The following is an 18,705-nucleotide window of genomic DNA, read 5'->3' on the forward strand; positions in this document are numbered from 1 at the left end:
AAGCCTTCAAGCTCTTATAAACAGTGAATGCAAATGAAAACATTTTGATTGGTACCGCGGGATAAATTAGCCCTGGTTTGTGTCGATAAGACTGTTCGAATGGAATCTCTAGGCCCGGCGTCAACCCCGAGAGAGGTCGCATCCTCCAAGAGGCTCGCCCACGCAACCTGACCGGCGTTCCTAGACAGGCATAGACCGGGAAAAGTGCCAAAAAAGTCCTAAACCTTTTGCATTGGTACCAATTTAGTCCTAAACCTTTTTTTTTGTGCCAATTCAGTCATAAACCTTTTGCATTTGTGCCAATTTAGTCCTAAACCTTTTTTTGATAACAATTTAGTTCTAAACCTTTTGCATTTGTGCCAATTCAGTCCTAAACCTTTTGTCTTTGTGACAATTCAGTCCTTCCGGTCAATTTTGGCCGGATTTTGCTGACATAGACGCCAACCGGCCGGCGGCCGGTCACCGGCGCTGACGTGAACAACTTTAATAATATTATAATATTTTTTTTGAATTTTTATTAATTTTTTTCTTTTTTTCTTTTCTTTTTTTTCTCTCCCCTCCCTCCAGCCGGTCGCTGGACCGGCGACCGGCCGGTGGCCAGAGGCCAGAGGCTAGCGCCGGCGAGGCTCGCCCACACCGGCCACTGGCGAGGGCAGCCTCGCGCTGGGCGAGGCCCGACCTCGCCAAATCAGACGAGGTCGTGCCTCGCCCAACCGCCAAATAGGCTCGACCTCGCCAGATCCGGCGAGTCCCGACCTCGCCAAATCCGGCGAGGTCAGGCCTCGCCCAGCCATGGTGAGGGTCGAGCCCTCGCCAGTGCCCTCCGGCAAGGGCTCGAGCCTCGCCATGGCTGGGCGAGGCCCGACCTCGCCGAATCTGGCGAGGTCAAGCCTCGACGGCGGCCGGGCGAGGCTCGCCTTCGCTGTCGCTTGCGAGGGCGAGCCTCGCCCAGCGTGAGGCCACCCTCACCAGTGGCCGGCGTGGGCGAGCCTCGCCGGCGCCGGCCTCTGGAGGGAGGGGAGAGAAAAAAAAAATTCAAAAAAATTCAAAAAAATATTAAAGTATTATTAAAGTTGTCCACGTCAGCGCCGGTGATCGGTCGGCGTCCATGTCAGCAAAATCCGGCCAAAATTGACCGGAAGAACTGAATTGGCACAAAGACAAAAGGTTTATGACTGAATTGGCACCAATGCAAAAGGTTTAGGACTAAATTGGCACCAAAAAAAGGTTTAGGACTAAATTGGCACCAATGCAAAAGATTTAGGACTGAATTGGCACAAAAAAAAAGGTTTAGGATTAAATTAGCACCAATGCAAAAGGTTTATGACTTTTTTGGCACTTTTCCCGGCATAGACCCCGACCTCAAAGGCCTAGGGACAGGGGCCAAACCCCCGGCTCAGTTCAATTGGGTCGGCTCAATCCGCCCACCAAAGGCATTTTAGCCCTCAAAGGACACCCAACGAGGGTAGATAAATGCCAGATCTTTAGAGGTGAGACGAATCTTCTATTCATACATTTCTCAAGAAACATTATGTCTCCCATAGTCTCTCTCGTTCGCACACCGCTTCGTCCTCCGTCTGTCCATTGACTTCAGTATTGGAGGGTCCTCTTGAGGCCAAGCCCAGGAGACTTCTTTAGCTTTGTGGTCTGCAGCTAGGTTTGATCCTTCGAAGTTCGAGCCAAGCCCAACGGTACCCAAAAGACTGAGCATCATCAACGTGGCCGTATGCTAGAATCGCGAGAAGGATGAGTGATGGCTCTCGAGCGCTAGATGGACATGAAGGCCAAATGCCATGGCTTGGCGAAATTGCGCATGAAGATGACCTTCAAGATTGATGAAACTCACTTTGATTATCAGAATTTATGAAGCTCAAACTCACATTTGGAATGGCTTCACAATAAAATAAATGAATAATGACACAAACAGTTCCTGAACTTTGGCCCAATGTATAATATGGTCCCCGAACTTTTAATTTGCTCAATATAGTCTCTGAACTTTAACCTATTATTCAATGTGGTTCTTGAAATTTTAATTTGTTAAATATGGATCATAAACTTTTGGTACATATTCAATGTAGTTCATGAAGTTGAATTAATGGAATGACTACATTAAATATTTTCAAATAGTTCATGGATTAAATTGAACATGTACCAAAAGTTAAGGGATGACATTGAACAAATTAAAAGCTCATGAACCACATTGCACATTGAGTTAAACTTCAAAGATCACATTGAATAAATTAAAAGTTTAGGGATTATAATGCATATTAGGTCAAAGTTCGAGAACTGTTTATGTAATTTTCCTAAAAAATATATATAATTAAAAAAAATGATCTCCATCTTGACTTTCGTGAAATACGAAAGGTTGACGTGGTACTCCACCAAAGATCGGCATATCAATTCAAGTCATGGCACGTGAACTATATCACATTAGCTTTGGTCGGGGTTCTATAAAGAAAAATTAATAAATAAAGTGATTCAACTTTTGCAGAAAGTCTACGGTCAATATGATTTGTAAAGTTTAGGGATAAAGATACCCCAGCTTCCATCGTACGGCACTTCTTTTTTATTTTTTTGGTCACTCGAGGTTTATAATTTCTTACGATATTTACTTAAATATCATAATTTTTTGAAAGAAGATTCACCACTAATATCGGAAATTCGATTTGGCATGACACACGTGAGGAACGTTTTACAACGTTATGGCACTTGAGTGAACAATCTTTTAAAGTCATGTCATTCAAGTGATCGAAAAAAATAGAGTTATAATACTTAAGTGAGTGTCGTACGAAAATTATGACATTTGTAGGATACTTATTCTTGATATACACATACTTCAGGTGTTAATTCTTATCGGCCAAGATAACCTCATCATGGTAGTGCAAATTTATATGATCGAGAAAGTATTTAAGAAGTAAAATAATGAAATACCTTTTATTTTTATTATTCAAGATCCAATTAAGAAGTAATTGAATCATTTCAATTCAGACAATCTTCGTAGACAAAGTACATGAGTACTGGTGCAGTGCTCTGTCTGGTAATCTCCAGAGCAACAAACAAACAAATCAATTTGGACATCATCAGCATTCACAAATCGATGGACACCTCCAATGGCCCGTCACCCTTGTCCACAACAATCGTCTTGCAAACCTTCTTGCACGCCGTGATGATCTCGACGTCGTACGTCCCGTAGAATCCCCGGAAGCCAAACTTGCACTCCTCTTCGACCAGCCCGTGAGCTCGAGACAGCCACTCCTTCTTGAGGCCGAGCAGCCTCTTGCCGGTCTCGTTCACTTCCCCTTCTGCATCGACCAAATGTGCGTTCTCTCGGCTCATGAACAGCTCCCAGAAGCCCCACAACATCACGCCCTCCACTGCGGGGTGCGCGAAGGCCTCTCGAAGCATGACCTCTAGATCGTCCGCCCTAACATACTCGTTGTTTGACGACACATCCAGCTCGGTGAACCAAATAGGCAGTCCAACCGCGGCTAACTTGTCCAGTGCAGAACAGACAATGGACCCAACAGGACTATCTATGTGCCCTTGGATTCCTATGCCCCCGACAGGCGCGTTTTGCTTCTGTAGATCGAGCACGTGCTGTGCATACTTCTCTGGCGACGACTTGGCATCCCCCCCGTCCTCCACGTGATAGTCATTGACGAATAGCTGAGCCGACGGGTCAAGCTGGTGCGCTGTACTAAACATGGTCGCCCGGATGCCCTTACCGAGCCTGTCCTGATAGAACGATCCGTGCAGCATCTCATTGTTCACATCGTAGTGCTGGAACCTTCCCTTGTACCGGGTCAAGAGCCCGGTCAGGCGGTTCTGGACCGCCTTCGTCAGGTCGTTACGGTTCAGGGCCCGGACCCATGGCTGGACTTGGCCTTCCACTTCCCAGAAGATGCAGTGTCCCCGGGTCTGCTTCCCGTTCTTGTCACAGAAGGCCAGCATTTCATCCGCGTCACGGTAGTTTAAGTTCCCTTGCTGCGGCTCGGTCCAGTACCACTTGAGCTCGTTCCCAAACACAGCCCAATTGAAGTGCTTCACGAAGAAGTCCACGAAATCCTCATTGTCCAAGTTCGTCCTGTTTATGCACGATCCGAGGGGGAAACTGTTGTCTCTCTGCTTGACGATCACGATGGCGCCGAGCAAGCCGCTCAATTCCGAGGCCGTGAAATTTAGGATCACGTCGCGCTTTCGAATCTGCACAAATGACAAAAGAAAGGCAATCTTGTTGTGTAATTCATTTAAAGCCTTCCCCTATCAAGTATTCTCTTATTTCAAACAAATGACGCAGAAGTAGTACTAGTACCATATCGATTTGCACATCCAAGCATCTAAATCTCGCGCATCGATCGACTGGAAATATCTGGAGCCCTGCGACCATCAAGTTAACATTTGGAGAGGGGCCTTGGATGTAAACCATGACCTTGGATGGTTGCTTCTCGAGCCTGAACGACCCGCCTATCTCATGCCATCCATCGTCACTGGCGTCGACTTGTCCCCCATTCACCCACTGGTCATCGACACTAAGAGCTACATTCACGATCTGAGGGCCAAAAGCTGTGGCGCCAACACGAACCCACGCAGATACTTGGTATGTCAAGTAGAGCTTGAGCTTATCTGTGATAATCTGGGCAGGGCCCATCCAAGTCTGCGTCCGACCGGTCACAAGGATGTAACGACCGCTCAGTGGCTTGTGAGGCCCAAGGGAACCTCTCGCCATTGGAGGGAGGACATGAGGCGAGCCTGTTTGAACACTCAAATTGCAGTTGCCAAGTGGGAACCACCCATTAGTATCATCATCTAGATTGCTGTTTGCTACGATGTTTACTCCAAACTCTGGATCCTGCAATAGAAGCGAGTAAATTATCTAAGCGTAGCTGAAGGATAACCAGGTATATCATTCAAGGCGCAACAATGTAAGACAAGAATCGGAAACCTACCTCAATGACGGGTGGAGGAGAAGGAGGGGGCTTCGCCGCATGCTTTACAAGGCAATAATTCACGAGAATGTCAGTGCCTGCGGGCGGACCTTCGAAATAGAGGATTATTTTGGAAGGAGAATTATTTATAAGGAATTTCCCACGCAATTGCACCCAATCCTTGTCAGTTGCCTGCACACTGGACATGTATATACACCTTTTAATGTCAGCAATGCAGATAATATGAATCTGGCATTGCCTATGTAGTCACAATCGGAGCAGGCTCGACAGAACAAAGAGGCACCTTACACACTGAAAAATGACAAATTTCTTCGTTTGGAGATCAAAATATCGAATGCAACAGATATCGAATATGATTGATAGAGTTAAACCATTCTCTAATGGAGGGAATGAGGTGTGTTAATTGTTTGGGGACAGCCAATGACAAGCATTCAGTTATGGTACTATGAATGTATGCAAGTACTAGGAATGGAGAGGAAAACTGACTTTGCTATGCTTAGGTACTGCTCGCGGAGATCCGGCAATTGAACATAAAGAGTGACCTGCACGGTACTAGTGGTGGCGTTTCTGCCATAAATCCTGACCAAGGCATTGACTTCATAGGCGCGCTTCCTTCGCGCTCTTCCCGTAATATCCTGCTGAATCCCGTTCCAGCTCTGAGTTCGGCTTGTCGCGGCGGCAAAGTACTTTCCAGACTGCGGGAAGACCTTCCCATCGATCGAATCGTGCAAGGCAATCTTGCAGCCTCGTTCGGCCCAATTGCTCAACCCGTCCTCGAATCTGGGATTCAAGATGATGTTCTCATCCCCGGAGCTCATTTTCTTTCAAAATTGAAAGAGTAAGTATCAGTTGCATATTATCAACATTCGATGAGCTAATGTGTTCACTTCCCCGGAGGAATTGCATGCGTTTACCGAAACGATTTTCAAGTAGCTAAGAATCACGGAATGATAGAAAAATGAATAGTAAGTCCATGAACATGTAAGCCTTAGCTCAACTGGTCCATTCAACATATGCAATCCACTTCGCGCGAGATTTTAACGAAGCCAAAGCTCAACCTCGGCATGAACTCATCTACACTAACGGAGCAAGCTTCGAACCAGACTTAAAGAGGTCGAGAATGATATTCAAGTCTTCCACTAGCCACAGGAAAGAGAGCTTCTTGCCCAAACCCATTGAAACAGGATGATGCAGAAGATGATGACAGAAGAAGCCATCTCGAACTCATCACATGAATGGAGGTTTTGGATGATTCATCCATAATCTTTCTACGAGCAAAAGTGGGCAAAAAGACGAGCATTGTGTGCAGAAGAAAGACGTGCGACTTTTGTTCATTCACGTACCTGAGGAGAACTTTGTGATTCTTGATGGGTCTTTCGAAAATCCGAACCGCTGTGAAGCAGCAAACCGTCGTTCTTCCTCGTTTTATAAGCCCACGCTCTGGTTCGATGTCCGAGCAGCCTCCCACAAAAGCTGGACCGACCAGCGTATTCACCAAGCAACCTATTTTCTTGGCTCCTTCAAGATAAAAAAGAAATGTCTCTTCTTCTTCTGCTTCTTCCATGTCTTGCTTTATCTTGCAGACTCGTAATCAGATGCTTCAATTAGAAAAGAAGGAACCGTGAAGTTTCCGGTACGTAGGCGGGCATCCCGCTATTGTTATCACAGATGCTTCTTGCTTCAGCCACTGATTTAGAGCAAACTCCTCTCTGACTCTGAGGTTTTGGTGGAGATTAGCTTTCAGCAACAGCAAAGACTTGGTGGAGATTAATTTGCCATTTCGACATAGGAAGTTCTTGAGTTCATGGTCCTTGTGCGCATAAGTTTCAAACAAAAAAAAGGGACTAATCCCCTTAAAAAAAACCCTGATCTAATTTTTAATGTTGCCTCGAACTTTCTTTTTGTCTGCTGACACTAAAATTTAGCTATTCATTTAGACATTAGGGACCGGACTCAAACAAAAATTTCAATATTGCATGGTCTTGCATTTTTGCATTTAGAAATTTGGAACATTTTTTAGAATAGAGTGTCCATATAAAGCATCGACTTGTGGCGAGATTACAAACTTTGGAAGCTTAAGCCCTTTCTGCAAACAATTGTCCGGGCTCGAGAACGAGGTCGCACTCGTGATCGAATGTTTAATCAAAGGTCTCTCCTCATGGATGAAGTGAATTACAATGGATGATCAAAAGCGTAAAAGAGGGATAGCTACAGATCTTCGAGCATGACCACACCGTCAGTGTTGTTATCTTGAAGAACTAGCAAAAGAAAAAGTCTGCTGGGGGAGATGGACATCCGGTGTTCAAAAGAAAAAGAAAGCATGTGTCAGACAAAAGGAAAACAAAGGGCAGAGGCAATATTTTTTTTTTTTTTTGGTCGAAAACAAGATCATTTCATTTCATCATGATAAGCTTCAGCACATACAAGATTCCAAAGGGTTGCGGGAGGATTAAAGACCCAATTATAGGGTAAAGATTTGCACTTTTGAGTCTTAACAATCCAGTCTGCCACCTGATTTTGGGCAGAGGCAATATTTGTTCAGCTACAAATAAGGTATTCTCGCTGGAGCACGGAGATATGGCCACATATTGTCAATTTTCGCGGCTGAAGAGAAGACATTGGCACAGCCAGCACACCATCATAAATGACTATGTCTCCAGCAAGATGTCAGCGGAAAAAGGGTAGAGAAATTCAGAGCAAAGGCAGAAATCAGGGTTGTCACACTAAGAAGATTCAATCAAGATTCATAACCATGCCTTCCGTGGATGCGGGCAATTCATTAACTCTGCGGCGGCGATTTGTGGATTGGATCGCTTGGTCACAGCAAAGAAGATCGTCGTTCTTAAATGCTCAGATTTGGAGAGAGATCCATCTAGGAACAAAGAAACGACTTCAGACTTCTTCACAAGGATGTCTATATATACACAGGCCATGAAGAAAAAACAAAAAAACGAGAGGAACGAGAGTAAAAAAAGAAGGAAACTTTCACTTCATTTTTATTTTGCTGGAAAAAGTTTTTAAAACGGTAGGATTCTCTGCATCTCGATGTTCTTGAGGTAGGAGAAGTGAGTCTTTGTTTCCGCCGGTTCAGGATCGGTTGAGTTTGAAACTGAACATTCCAATGACCTCTATTTCACTTCGTCGTGTTCATGCTCACATTATTATCAGTGTCTTTGTTGGTATGTCTGTTTAATCTCCCATTAAAAGGTAGTAATAACCTTTAGTTTTTACCTATATGCATTTAGTAGCTCTCCCAGTCGTTTTCATGCTCCTGAATTCATTGTTTACTGTTGTCCGTTCACTGGTTCACTTCGAAGGCCTGCTGGTCATGACGTATTGGGTTTCATATATGGAGATTCTAGCTTTGTTACTGTGTTACTTTGATCACCCATGGTGATGCATAATTTGGGTGTGAATTCCACGACGATTTGGTTTCGTTTTGGCATGTCTATAAGACGCGCGGTGATGTTGATCCTTGCTGTTCGCGCCCATTCCATGCTTAAACCATCAACATTTGACTGTATCTACATTTTTTTTTTATAACTTGAACATGAAATTTCATATAGGAGAGCGTCGTAACGCTAGCTGCGTTCGTTTCTAGTCAGACCGTCACCTTTCGAGATTGTAAACATGTTGAATATGATAGAGAGGCTTCCTGTCCAGATTTGACTTCTGATCCTAGTGAGAAATATTCAGCATGTTTTGCACGTCACCTAGGAACAAACCACGATTGATTCGCAATAATTCCTCATCCAGTTCTCGCATGTACGTGTCCTATATTTGCCGGATATGGACGAATAGCGTGCTGTCCAGGTTCGATGTGAACCGAGTTGAAGATTATTTGGTGTCATCTACACGTAATTTGGGTCACCTAAGCGGATACATTCATGCGGGAAAGCATCACAAAAAATCCATGTTCACCTCTCGCTAAATCGACGAATCTTCATGCCGTGGTATACATGGATTCCGATCCCCTACTTTCTGGTTGTCCCTCTCTGAGTTCGAATATTAACGATTCCAGTCCTGTGCAGGCATTATTTTGATTGTTCATGACAAGGAATTAAGTTGTAAATGAGTCTCCAGCCATAGCTTGAATGCTTTGCGTCACACGGGGGCCTGATTATGTTCTCCCGGGATAGAAAGGAAAAAAAAAATCAATAAATAGAAAAAGTAAAAAAAATTAGCTTCTTAGTGGTAGGGTAGCATTCAATGTGGTTCAAGTTCATGCTCAGTTTACCATGTAGTTTGCATGTTTAGTTTGGCACTAATGTTGATCCACGCTATTTACATTATGAATGAAAAATGATAAAAAAAAAAAGAAAGGATTTGCATTTAGCGTAAAATCATGCTCTTAGGCACGTGCATTTTATAATTAGTGATATCTCTTCTTGTTGTTAGGATTCCATTTTATGTTAATTTAGAAGATAAAAAAAAAGATTAGCGGTATTTTGTAATAGTGAATAGCGCGTGTATGGTTGGATTAGTCGACCATTTTAGCATAACACACACACGTCATGGTTACCATTTATTTCTTTAGAAAATATGCATAGTTAAATTTGAAAGCGAGTTTAATTTTGGACATCACTCACGGGGTCCCGTCTTGAGGTGTAACAACAAGGCCATGTAGTATTCTCTACTCGACTCGCATCGAGTTTTCCTTTTCCACATTTACTTTTTCAAGTCATTTCAACTTCTTGGTTGTTTACTTACCGCACTCTTTTCAATAAATTGAGTGTTAATTTTTTTCGTAGATTAGGTTAGGACTAGTCTAGATATTGGAGAAAATAACCCTACAAAACATTTCCATTGACACTTAGCGGCTTTGATACCTTAGGACTATAATTGGTGATCAAGATCGTATGGCCACTTAGATAATACACTTTCAAGCTAAGTACTGAAAGATCGCTATTAGAAATGTTAGCATAAACAAGTCTGCAATCTTAGAATCTCTGGTAGCGTAGGAATCGAGACAACACTCCCGCGTCTTGATGAGTTTCTAATCGACCCCAATAAGCAAGTGGCGACTCATGAAGTTACTTAAGTTGTTAAAGAGTTTAAAACGAAATCCAACATTGCGCGGGGTATGGACTTGGGAGAGTTCGCGCCCAGATCGTTAGGCCATTGGCTTGCTTTTTGGGCAATACCGCCTAAACCCGTTCCTTTTTCCCTCGACAGAAAGAGAGCGTCGCGACATTGTCTAAAAGAAAATCCCAACTGTAGGTTTAGTCCAAATATGCCACGAATTATTTTTTTATTATAGGGCCAATCCAAATCTGCATCGAACATTTTTTTGTCTAAAAAAAACTTAATTTAAGCTCGATCTCAAATCTATCCCGAACTATTCCAAATCTGCCCCCATTAGCCTTCCGTTTAAATATAATTATGAGTCACCCTTAATTTTACTAATATTCATATCAAAGAACGGTTTCGTTTTAGAAATAATTTTCGACATCACCTTTGCTAATATGGATAGTTTTCGATATCACATTGCTAATGTAAATTTCTTACTAAACGTGGAAATGCCAAGTCAAACTACTAATGGCGAAGGGTTAGTGAGGGCAGATTCGAGGCTAAGTTGAAAGTTGTTGATTTTTTTTGGCAAAAAAATTTCGGGTTAGATTTGATACTAGAGTTAAAGTTAGCTAGTTTTTTTTAAACAAAAAAAGTCTATGGCAGATTTGAGATTAAATCTAAAGTATGAGGATTTTCTTTAAGATAAAAAGAAGTTCAGCGCAAAATTAGACTGAAGCTAAAGTTGAAGAGTTTTCTAGGAAAGGTTCAAGTTAGATTTCGAGTAAATCTTCCGAGTTATCCCTTGTCAGATGACTTGGTGCGTCTACCTTGGACCTTAACACTGGATGTCTATCCATCTAGTACCTTGTACCTTAAAATATTATGTCTATCCATCTTAGTTTGCACAAGGCGAATTTCGTTTATCGTTATTAATGATCTCTGAGAAACATCTTGTGAGAAGGCCTAAATTTCTCTTGGGGGCCCTCCTCGCTAGCTTTGTTGTCTCCATTCAATCATATTAGCTCGATCAAACTCGAAATCTCATAAGAGAAGAAAACCTTAGCCCTACCTAAGAAGTGCAACGACTTCATCAGCTTGAAAACGAGCGAGATCGATGATTGAAGGCTTCAGAGAGCATCGTTGGCCAGTGAGGTGTGAGCAATTCCTCTTCGAGCCCTTGTGAATCAACAAACAAAGCAAGCAAGTTGAGGGCAAACAGTTGGAGTCTCGAATAGGCTAGTAAATCGACATAGAATACAATCAACCATTGAAGAATGGTACCTTTTAAATTTGTTGATCGCCCAATATTTATCTACATTATCACTTGTCCTCCCAACTCCTTGGTGCAACAATTTTTCTCTTTACACCCTAAGGCCTAAGGTACAAACCCACACGTCAACAATTGGCGTATCGTGTGAGAACATTCCGAAATTATTGTGTCATTGGGGTACACAAACTTATGATCCTCACAATAATGCAACTAGAAGATTTGAAGGGAAAATTATCCAAAAATACCTAAAATTATTATACAGCTGCCAATTTCATCCTAAATATTTTAATAATGCCAATTTAGTCATAAATTTTTTGATAATTTACCAATATAATCCTTTTGACTGGAAATTGTTGATATGGCGTTCAGTCAATGCCAATCATCTTATGTGACATGACTTGCACTAATGTGAATAATTTTTACATTTTGTTTTAATTTTTTTGAACTCTTATTTTTCTTTTTTTCCCTTTTCTTTTCCTTTCACCTGTGGCGATGCTTAGCAATGGCCGACAACTGATCACCATTTGCCCAAATCTGACCAATGGCCACGCCACCCTTGCCAAATCTAGGCGAGGGCGTCGCGGCCCTCGCCGACCACATCTCATGTAGGCGAGGGTCCCTAAAAAGGAGAATACAAAGAAAGGAAAAAAGAAGAAGAAAATTTAGAAAATTTCCAAAAAATCATCTTGGTAATGTCACGAAAGATAACTGACGTCCACACTAGCGATTGCTGCCAAAATTTGCTGAAATGACTAAATTGGCGAATCATTAAAATGTTTACAGTAATAGGTCTAGGATTTTTCGGACAATTTTCCAAGATTTGAACATGGCCGGTGGGGGCTCACTGCGTTTTCTTCCATGAACAGTTTCCTGTCGACGTTGGATGGAGAGAGGGGGACGACTCTAGGTCCCAAAGAAACCTCCAGGAACTGGGGTGCCATGACTTCTAGCTCCGCCTCTTTTTCCAAGGTCTACACCAGGCCTGAGATGATGGATGGATCATAGGGTTGAACAATACAAGGGCGGGCGGAGCACCTTCCAGCGACCTTCCGTCCGGCCTCACATGCCTTGACCACATGTGCAAACGCGGTACGCCGAGGCTTCCATGGATGATGCCGCGTTGAATTTCCGCCTCGTCCTCTTGATTCATTTGAGTGTTTTTTGGTTTTTCTTTTCTTTTGATCGAATCCGATGTTTGTGGTGCTCGTGCTAGCAAAAGATCAGGAGAAAGCGAGGTGACGATTTCGACTTTCACGGTGAAATCGATCTTGGACGAAAGCCCGCGCCGTTCACCGGCGAAAGCCGATTCCCACTTGATCTCCGTGCGCATTTGAACCCCTTTTCGTGTCGATCGCCGACACCCTTTTGCGAGTTGGATCGCGCGGTGGTTCATCTTCGCAAAAAGATTCAAACTTTCGGATTGGTCGTACGCCAAAATCTTGGGATGAATTCCCTGAAAAACCTCAAAATTTTAGCTCAAGTCTCAAATCTATCGCGAACTTTTTTTTGTCTAAGAAAAAACCCTAAATTTTAGGTCCAATCTCAAATCGCCCGAACTTTTTTGTCTAGGGAAAAACCCTAAACTTTAAATTCTCCAATCTTCTCGAATTTTGTTTTATGTCAAAAAATTAGTAAATTTCCAATTTATTTTTAAAAAATATTGTTGATCCAATCCTCAAACTGTCTTCAGGACTTCCACGTCGAAGCAAATCTTCATCGGCCAGAATGGTCGTGCGATAAATACAAACCGATGTCGCATTTCCACTTTGACAACAAATCAAACCAAATAAAAATTGTTGAAATTTTCCCAAAAAAAAAACCATTTTAGGATATGATTATTAGGACGATAACAAATCCACACCAAAACTTTTTTAATTTTAAAAAAAAACCTAACTTTTAGGTTCGTCCAAATTTGGCCCGAACTTTTTTTATCTAAAAAAGGGTAGGATAATTTTTTTTTAATAAAAAAGAAAATTTTAAAATCCTTTGCACAATAAATTTATCAAACACTACTTTGATGAAAATAGCTTCATAAATAATTTTTTACCGGATACTATTTACATTTCATCGATGGGCTTTTAACATAATGGTATTTGTATTTTCTAAGAGTCATTTTCAAAGTTGAACCAGAAGGACCCAAAATCTTGTCCGTTACGCACCCTCGTTCCGTCCTGCTTGCCCCCACGACCTTTTACCCCGCAGCGTTGATGCGACGGGGGGGCCAATCACGGCGGCGCGCGAGGGGAAATCTTGTCCGTTTCGCACCCTCTTTCCGTCCTGTTTCCCCCCACTACCTTGTCCGAGCTTTTTCTGACGAACGACAGTGATCCGGAATCAACTGGGGCGTTGACGACCTGCAACAGTCTTTCTCCTCTCTCTCTCTCTCTCTCTCTCTCAAAATAATCGAGAGTTGGCGCGACTCTCGGAGGCCCTGGTCATGGCGACTTCATCGGAGGTCGAGGGCAAGCGTGAGGCCCCGGACGGAGCGGGAAATGGGGGATCCGGGGCCGTCGGGGACCGGACGGTCGGCCCGACGGGGAAGCCGGAGCCGGAGACTCGGAAGAAGAAGAAGAAGAAGACGACGACGAGGAAGAAGAAGAAGAAGGCGAAGAGGAAGTCGTACTTGCCCAGGTTCGCGTGCATGAGATCGGAGCCGGACGAGGATGGCGGCTTGGACGTGGAGGCCAAGGTCCCCGGAGAGCGTCCCGCTCCTGTTCACCTGATCGTCATGGTTAACGGCCTCATTGGCAGGTGAATTTGCGCCGGCCGCGGCGTTTGAACGCCACAGTTGAATTCTCCATTGAAATGCTTCTGGGTCGTTCCTGAATCTTGCGTCCTTGTTAATTACTTGTTACTGGCGTTTTCGCCCTTCTTCTTTTTTTCTGGGTACTTCTTTTGGGTGCAGCGCTCGGGATTGGAGATTCGCTGAGAAGCAGTTTGTGAAGAAGTATCCGGAGAAAGTCCATGTTCACCGTGAGTTCTCGGTTTCGAATCTTGTACATGATGACTCTGAGATGCTTTTAACTGCTTAGGTAAGTTCTTGCAAATTGAGGATGAGAATTGAAGGACAGGCCACAAGAAACGAGTTTCTGCAGCTAAAGCTACTGAAGGGGATGTTAAAATTCTAGAAATGTAAAGAGCTAGAATATTATATGTATGTGGGTAACATACTGTGGAGTGAGTACATGACATCCTGGATTAGTTTTTCGCTTTTGATCGCTTGCATTTGAAAATGTTGAGAAACTACTGTTAGATGCACTTCAATCCTTTCAATACGTTTCCCCTGTGAGCTGGCAGTTTCATCTTGATCGGGCAAACTAGCGTCCGCTTATCCTCCGGTGATTCCATTCTCCACAAGCACAGCACGTGGCATAAGCTTTGTTTTGTATTTTTGCCCCTAGGTATGCTCCGGTAGATCTTATTACTGCGTCGCTTAGTAGCCAAAGATGACTTTTTGCCAGGAGGAGAACTCATGAGGAATGGTGGAAAAAGACTATAGATGATCACTCTGGTTTCATGGCATTTCTTCCGTATATGATAAGTGAGTATAGCTGATAAAAGGGTTTGACTACATGTTAACCGTTGCTTTCCGTGATACATAAAGGATGAGGAACATCTTAAAAATGAGCAAACTTACCTCCACTGAGATCATGACGCATCACTTAAAAAGAAATGGATCATTGAGATGCAAGTCTCAACAATCCTTCAGTTCTCGTTTGGGTGGATGGTCATGAGCATAGCGCGACTAGTCTGAAACCTCTTCAAAGGATCCCAGTCCTTGAATAAGTTGTATTGGTTTAATGCAGGTCGATCAATATTACAACTTGGAAGATCCATTGTTCATGGAACACTTTGGCATGCCTGGAGTCCTTTTCTCTTGGCAAAATTTTACCCTTAAGCTGTTTTTTTTTCCCATTTATGATCCACTATAGCTTTTGTAAAGAGGTTTGACATGTAGTTGGACCCCATGTACTAGATTATGCTAATTTGACCGTGATATGACCGAGCTGCATATAATGTGCAATGCAGGCAGCCAGTCTAACCCTTGTAGGTTGACATTTGATGGTGTTGATGTTATGGGGCAGAGATTAGCAGAAGAGGTGCGTTATATTGCCTGGGAGCCACTTTTTTCTCAAGGAATGGGAATTTCCTCTGTATTTCCTCCGTATATCAGTCATGCCTTGAATCTGCCTATCTTTAAGGCTTCCAAAGTTAAGAAAATTTGAAGAGCATCTTGTTTCTTTCAGGTTAAGTCAGTTATAAAGCGTAACTCCACCTTTCGGAAAATTTCATTCATTGGCCATTCACTAGGTGGTCTGGTAGCAAGGTATGCAGTTGCAAAGCTTTATGGAAGTGGTCCAGCCAGTGAACCTACTAAAGTAAATGGAGAATGTGAGAGTGAAGAACCTGGAAATCATCACCTAGAAGATAAAAATACAGATAAAATCTGCGGACTGGAACCTGTGAATTTTATAACTTCAGCAACACCTCATTTAGGTTCAAGAGGTCACAAGCAGGTTATCACTCATTCTAGTCTGTCTTCTTCTTCAGTTTGATGTTCTTAAGGATAAATTTATATAGATATTATAAGTTACTTCCATGATCTTTGACGGCTTAGGTCCTTGGATATAACCTTTTAAAGTTAGTCTATCTGCTTAGGTGCTTTTTCAGGATGTTTAGATTTGGCCTGGTTCTATAGGACATACGCGCATGTGCCTAGTCATGTTTATTACCTCGAAATTACAGTTCCTTTTTTGTCGTTCCTGGACATGACAGATTTTTTTTCAGGTCCCAATGTTTTGTGGCTTTATCTCCTTGGAAAACCTTGCTGTCCATGCATCAGGGTTCTTAGGCAGGACTGGTAGACATTTGTTTTTGACAGACGGTGATAGCAAACCTCCTCTTCTTCTTCAAATGGTCAATGACAGTGAAGATATTAAATTTATGTGGGTTTTCATCGATTTCACATTCTCTGTCTTTCAAATGTTTGAGTGCTTATGGTGTCACTTTTGTTGTCTTTGAAATGTTTGAGTGCTTAAGGTGTGTATTTTTATGTCTTCAGCTCTGCTTTGAAGTCCTTCAAGCGTAGGGTTGCTTATGCAAATGCACAATGTGACCGTATCCTCTTGGTATATTCAAATTATTCCTGTTGTGTCGTTCTTATAATCCAACCAGGCGTAGGCCTCCATTATTTGCTGATACTTAGATCATAACATATTTACAAACTTTTTTCTAGGACATTCAGTAGTTGGTGGATTGGATATGACATTACTGCTCCATTTGTTATCATCCTTTTCCTTTGTTTAACTTGACATTTCTCGTAGACCTAGTTGGATGGAGTACATCATCGCTTAGGCACTGGAACGATCTTCCTAAGGTAATCTGAATTTGTTGAATCCTTTCGGATAGCATCTCTAGATAATCACATTTGAGCTGCTCTCTTTTGCCAGCGTGAACGTAGTTTAACAATAGATAAAAGTTACCCACATATTATAAGAGTGGAAGGAGCAAAAGCAACCTCGTCCGAGCAAGAAGAATCTTCAGAACATAAAACTGATAGGAGAAACACTGCTGACTTGGAAGGTTCGCACTTCTTCTTATGTAGTTGCCAGTGACACTTATTGTTATCTTGCCCTGAATATGAGAGAGCTTCGATATTTCCTTCTGAAGATAGGAGGCATTTGTTTTGAGAGTGCTTATCTGAACACATAAAAAAAATACTTTTTCTTTATTTTTTCGATCAAATATTTGATTATTTGGAAACCTAGAAATTGAGGTTAAGCGTTTCATACTTTCTTATGTTGCCAAGAATTACTATTGAAACGATGATTTTTGTCATCTGTGCTTGTTACCCATTTTGTTATGCTTTCGATTGTTGATTTTCCACTGAATAATTGCAGAGATGATGCTGAGAAGATTAACTAGATTGAGCTGGGAACGTGTAGACGTAAGCTTCAGCGGAAGTAAACAGCGAATTTTTGCTCACAGTACCATTCAGGCCAGTACATAACACATTTATATACTTCAGAAAGTATGATCGGAATCACGCTCACAGCTTAAAAATTAAGTGATTCCAAAATGCATTAAGGTTTAGTAAATAGTCATGTGCTTCTTTGGCGATGTGTGATTGCGAGAGTTCGCTGTGGTTGACACTCTTTCTCCTTGATATCCAGGTAAAAACCCAGTGCATCAATTCAGATGGTAGAGACGTGATCCAGCACATGATTGACAACTTTAGTTTATGAGCGAATACACGGTTCGGCTATTTATATGCGGATGAAATAGCTCCTTGCAAGAACCGCCGGAAGGAATTCTAAATTGATCTCATGGAAATGTCTCCGAAGTCCTTGGCAAATTGGAATATTTTGGTGCAATTTATTAAGTAGGTAAGGATTGCATTTTGTATGGGAGTCACCTTGACGTCCGATATGTCCTCTTGGGATGATGTCACGTCACCCAAGATATTGGACAGCTAAGATCGGCCAAGTTAGGACTTTCTTTCTCTACTCATTACCCAACATCTAAATAGAGATGGTGTAAGATCTTTTCTAAAGGATTTAAGCAAAGATTAACAAAAGAATCCTGAAAGCTGATTCAACCATTGAAACCCTTGGAGAAAATAGCGGATACCAGTTTACGGTTTCATATGGTTCGCCATCACCTCCATCACCTTCATCATTTACATCATCTCCATCCCCTCCAGTTTCACCTTCAAATAAAAAATCTGTTATTTTCCCTTTTTACAAACCAATCTAAAAGTGGGTAAAGAAGAATTATTATTCACTTAAAATCCCAGTCCTTGAAAACCCAATATATTTTCATGTTCAATGAAGTTAATTTTCCTCCTCTAAATCCTGTTGAAAGTTCTCAACTTTTTTTTCCTACTACTGAGGAATTTACTGATCCAAAGTCAAGATATCTTCATGCTCTAAAAATTCCTTCTCCTACGGATGTAGATGAACATGGAAGGCCAAAAAGAACACATGTTGCTGAGACTGTTCTAAATTGATAATCGGAAACTTTTCCGGCACAAAATCAGGCTTTCAAGATGATTGACTTTAAAATTGTTGATGTGCAACAAAAAATCCAAAGATACGATGAGTCTATCAAAAAGATGCTTGTGAATTTCCAGAAAATACTTCATGCTCTGGAATCAGGACGGCATCTTGGATACTATTATCTGGAAAGTTTGAAAAATGAAATGGAGAAACTCAAAAAGCAAATAAGTCTCTTTGAAGAAGGAAAATTTAAGCCTACTGATTTTTTCTCTATTCCGAGAATATGATACTCTCCTCCACCATCGCAAAACTCTTCAGTTTTTGCTGCAGCTGCTCTTGCAGTAGAAACTTCTACCTGACGAGATAGAAGTGATATAACAGAAATGCGAAATCGCATTCGGGAAATGGAAAAGCTCCAAAAGGAAAGAATGAAGGAAAAAGCAAAACCTATTGTTGAGTCCTCTAAAGAACCTGAAAA

At 42.1% G+C, this 18,705-nt stretch overlaps 2 protein-coding genes across 7 annotated transcripts; one reads left to right on the forward strand and one right to left on the reverse strand.

Moving 5' to 3' along the window:
• Positions 1-2,906: 2,906 nt before the first annotated feature.
• On the reverse strand, positions 2,907-6,448 carry LOC115676511 (endo-1,4-beta-xylanase 1-like). The gene is made up of 5 exons (XM_030599459.2): positions 6,290-6,448; positions 5,433-5,767; positions 4,947-5,124; positions 4,313-4,849; positions 2,907-4,203 (listed from the first exon to the last, which is right to left on the reverse strand). The coding sequence occupies exons 2-5, from the start codon at positions 5,762-5,764 to the stop codon at positions 3,088-3,090; spliced, it is 2,163 nt and encodes a 720-aa protein (XP_030455319.2). The 5' UTR covers positions 5,765-5,767; positions 6,290-6,448; the 3' UTR covers positions 2,907-3,087.
• A 7,140-nt stretch (positions 6,449-13,588) lies between these two features.
• LOC115676378 (putative lipase ROG1) lies at positions 13,589-17,795 on the forward strand. 6 transcript variants are annotated; one of them, XM_056311998.1, is made up of 10 exons: positions 13,589-13,980; positions 14,135-14,202; positions 15,259-15,329; positions 15,477-15,746; positions 16,018-16,175; positions 16,292-16,347; positions 16,554-16,606; positions 16,680-16,812; positions 17,130-17,227; positions 17,403-17,795. In XM_056311998.1, exons 1-10 carry the CDS (start codon positions 13,667-13,669, stop codon positions 17,472-17,474), a joined length of 1,293 nt encoding a protein of 430 aa, XP_056167973.1. In that variant the 5' UTR covers positions 13,589-13,666; the 3' UTR covers positions 17,475-17,795. The 6 variants fall into 6 exon arrangements, 4 of the variants coding, with proteins under 4 accessions (XP_056167973.1, XP_056167974.1, XP_056167975.1 ...); XR_008816715.1 differs by lacking the exon at positions 17,130-17,227 and having other exon boundaries at positions 16,648-16,812; XR_008816714.1 differs by lacking the exon at positions 17,403-17,795 and having other exon boundaries at positions 16,648-16,812; positions 17,130-17,228.
• The last annotated feature ends 910 nt before the right edge of the window (positions 17,796-18,705 follow it).

This window comes from Syzygium oleosum, unplaced genomic scaffold (assembly GCF_021117445.2).
Source record: "Syzygium oleosum isolate NSW1041296 unplaced genomic scaffold, Sole_v2.1 Sole_v2.05, whole genome shotgun sequence".
NCBI lineage: Eukaryota > Viridiplantae > Streptophyta > Magnoliopsida > Myrtales > Myrtaceae > Syzygium > Syzygium oleosum.

Excerpts from the sequence above, each read along its gene's own strand:
- LOC115676378 (XM_056311998.1), top strand. The coding sequence starts at position 13,667 with ATGGCGACTTCATCGGAGGTCGAGGGCAAGCGTGAGGCCCCGGACGGA. Across the intron at positions 15,330-15,476 it reads GGCAGAGATTAGCAGAAGAG|GTTAAGTCAGTTATAAAGCG; the intron begins GTGCGTTATATT and ends TGTTTCTTTCAG. Across the intron at positions 17,228-17,402 it reads TTGCTCACAGTACCATTCAG|GTAAAAACCCAGTGCATCAA; the intron begins GCCAGTACATAA and ends CTTGATATCCAG.
- LOC115676511 (XM_030599459.2), bottom strand. The coding sequence starts at position 5,764 with ATGAGCTCCGGGGATGAGAACATCATCTTGAATCCCAGATTCGAGGAC. Across the intron at positions 5,125-5,432 it reads CAGTACCTAAGCATAGCAAA|TGTGCAGGCAACTGACAAGG; the intron begins GTCAGTTTTCCT and ends ATACATGTCCAG. Across the intron at positions 4,204-4,312 it reads TGGATGTGCAAATCGATATG|ATTCGAAAGCGCGACGTGAT; the intron begins GTACTAGTACTA and ends TCATTTGTGCAG.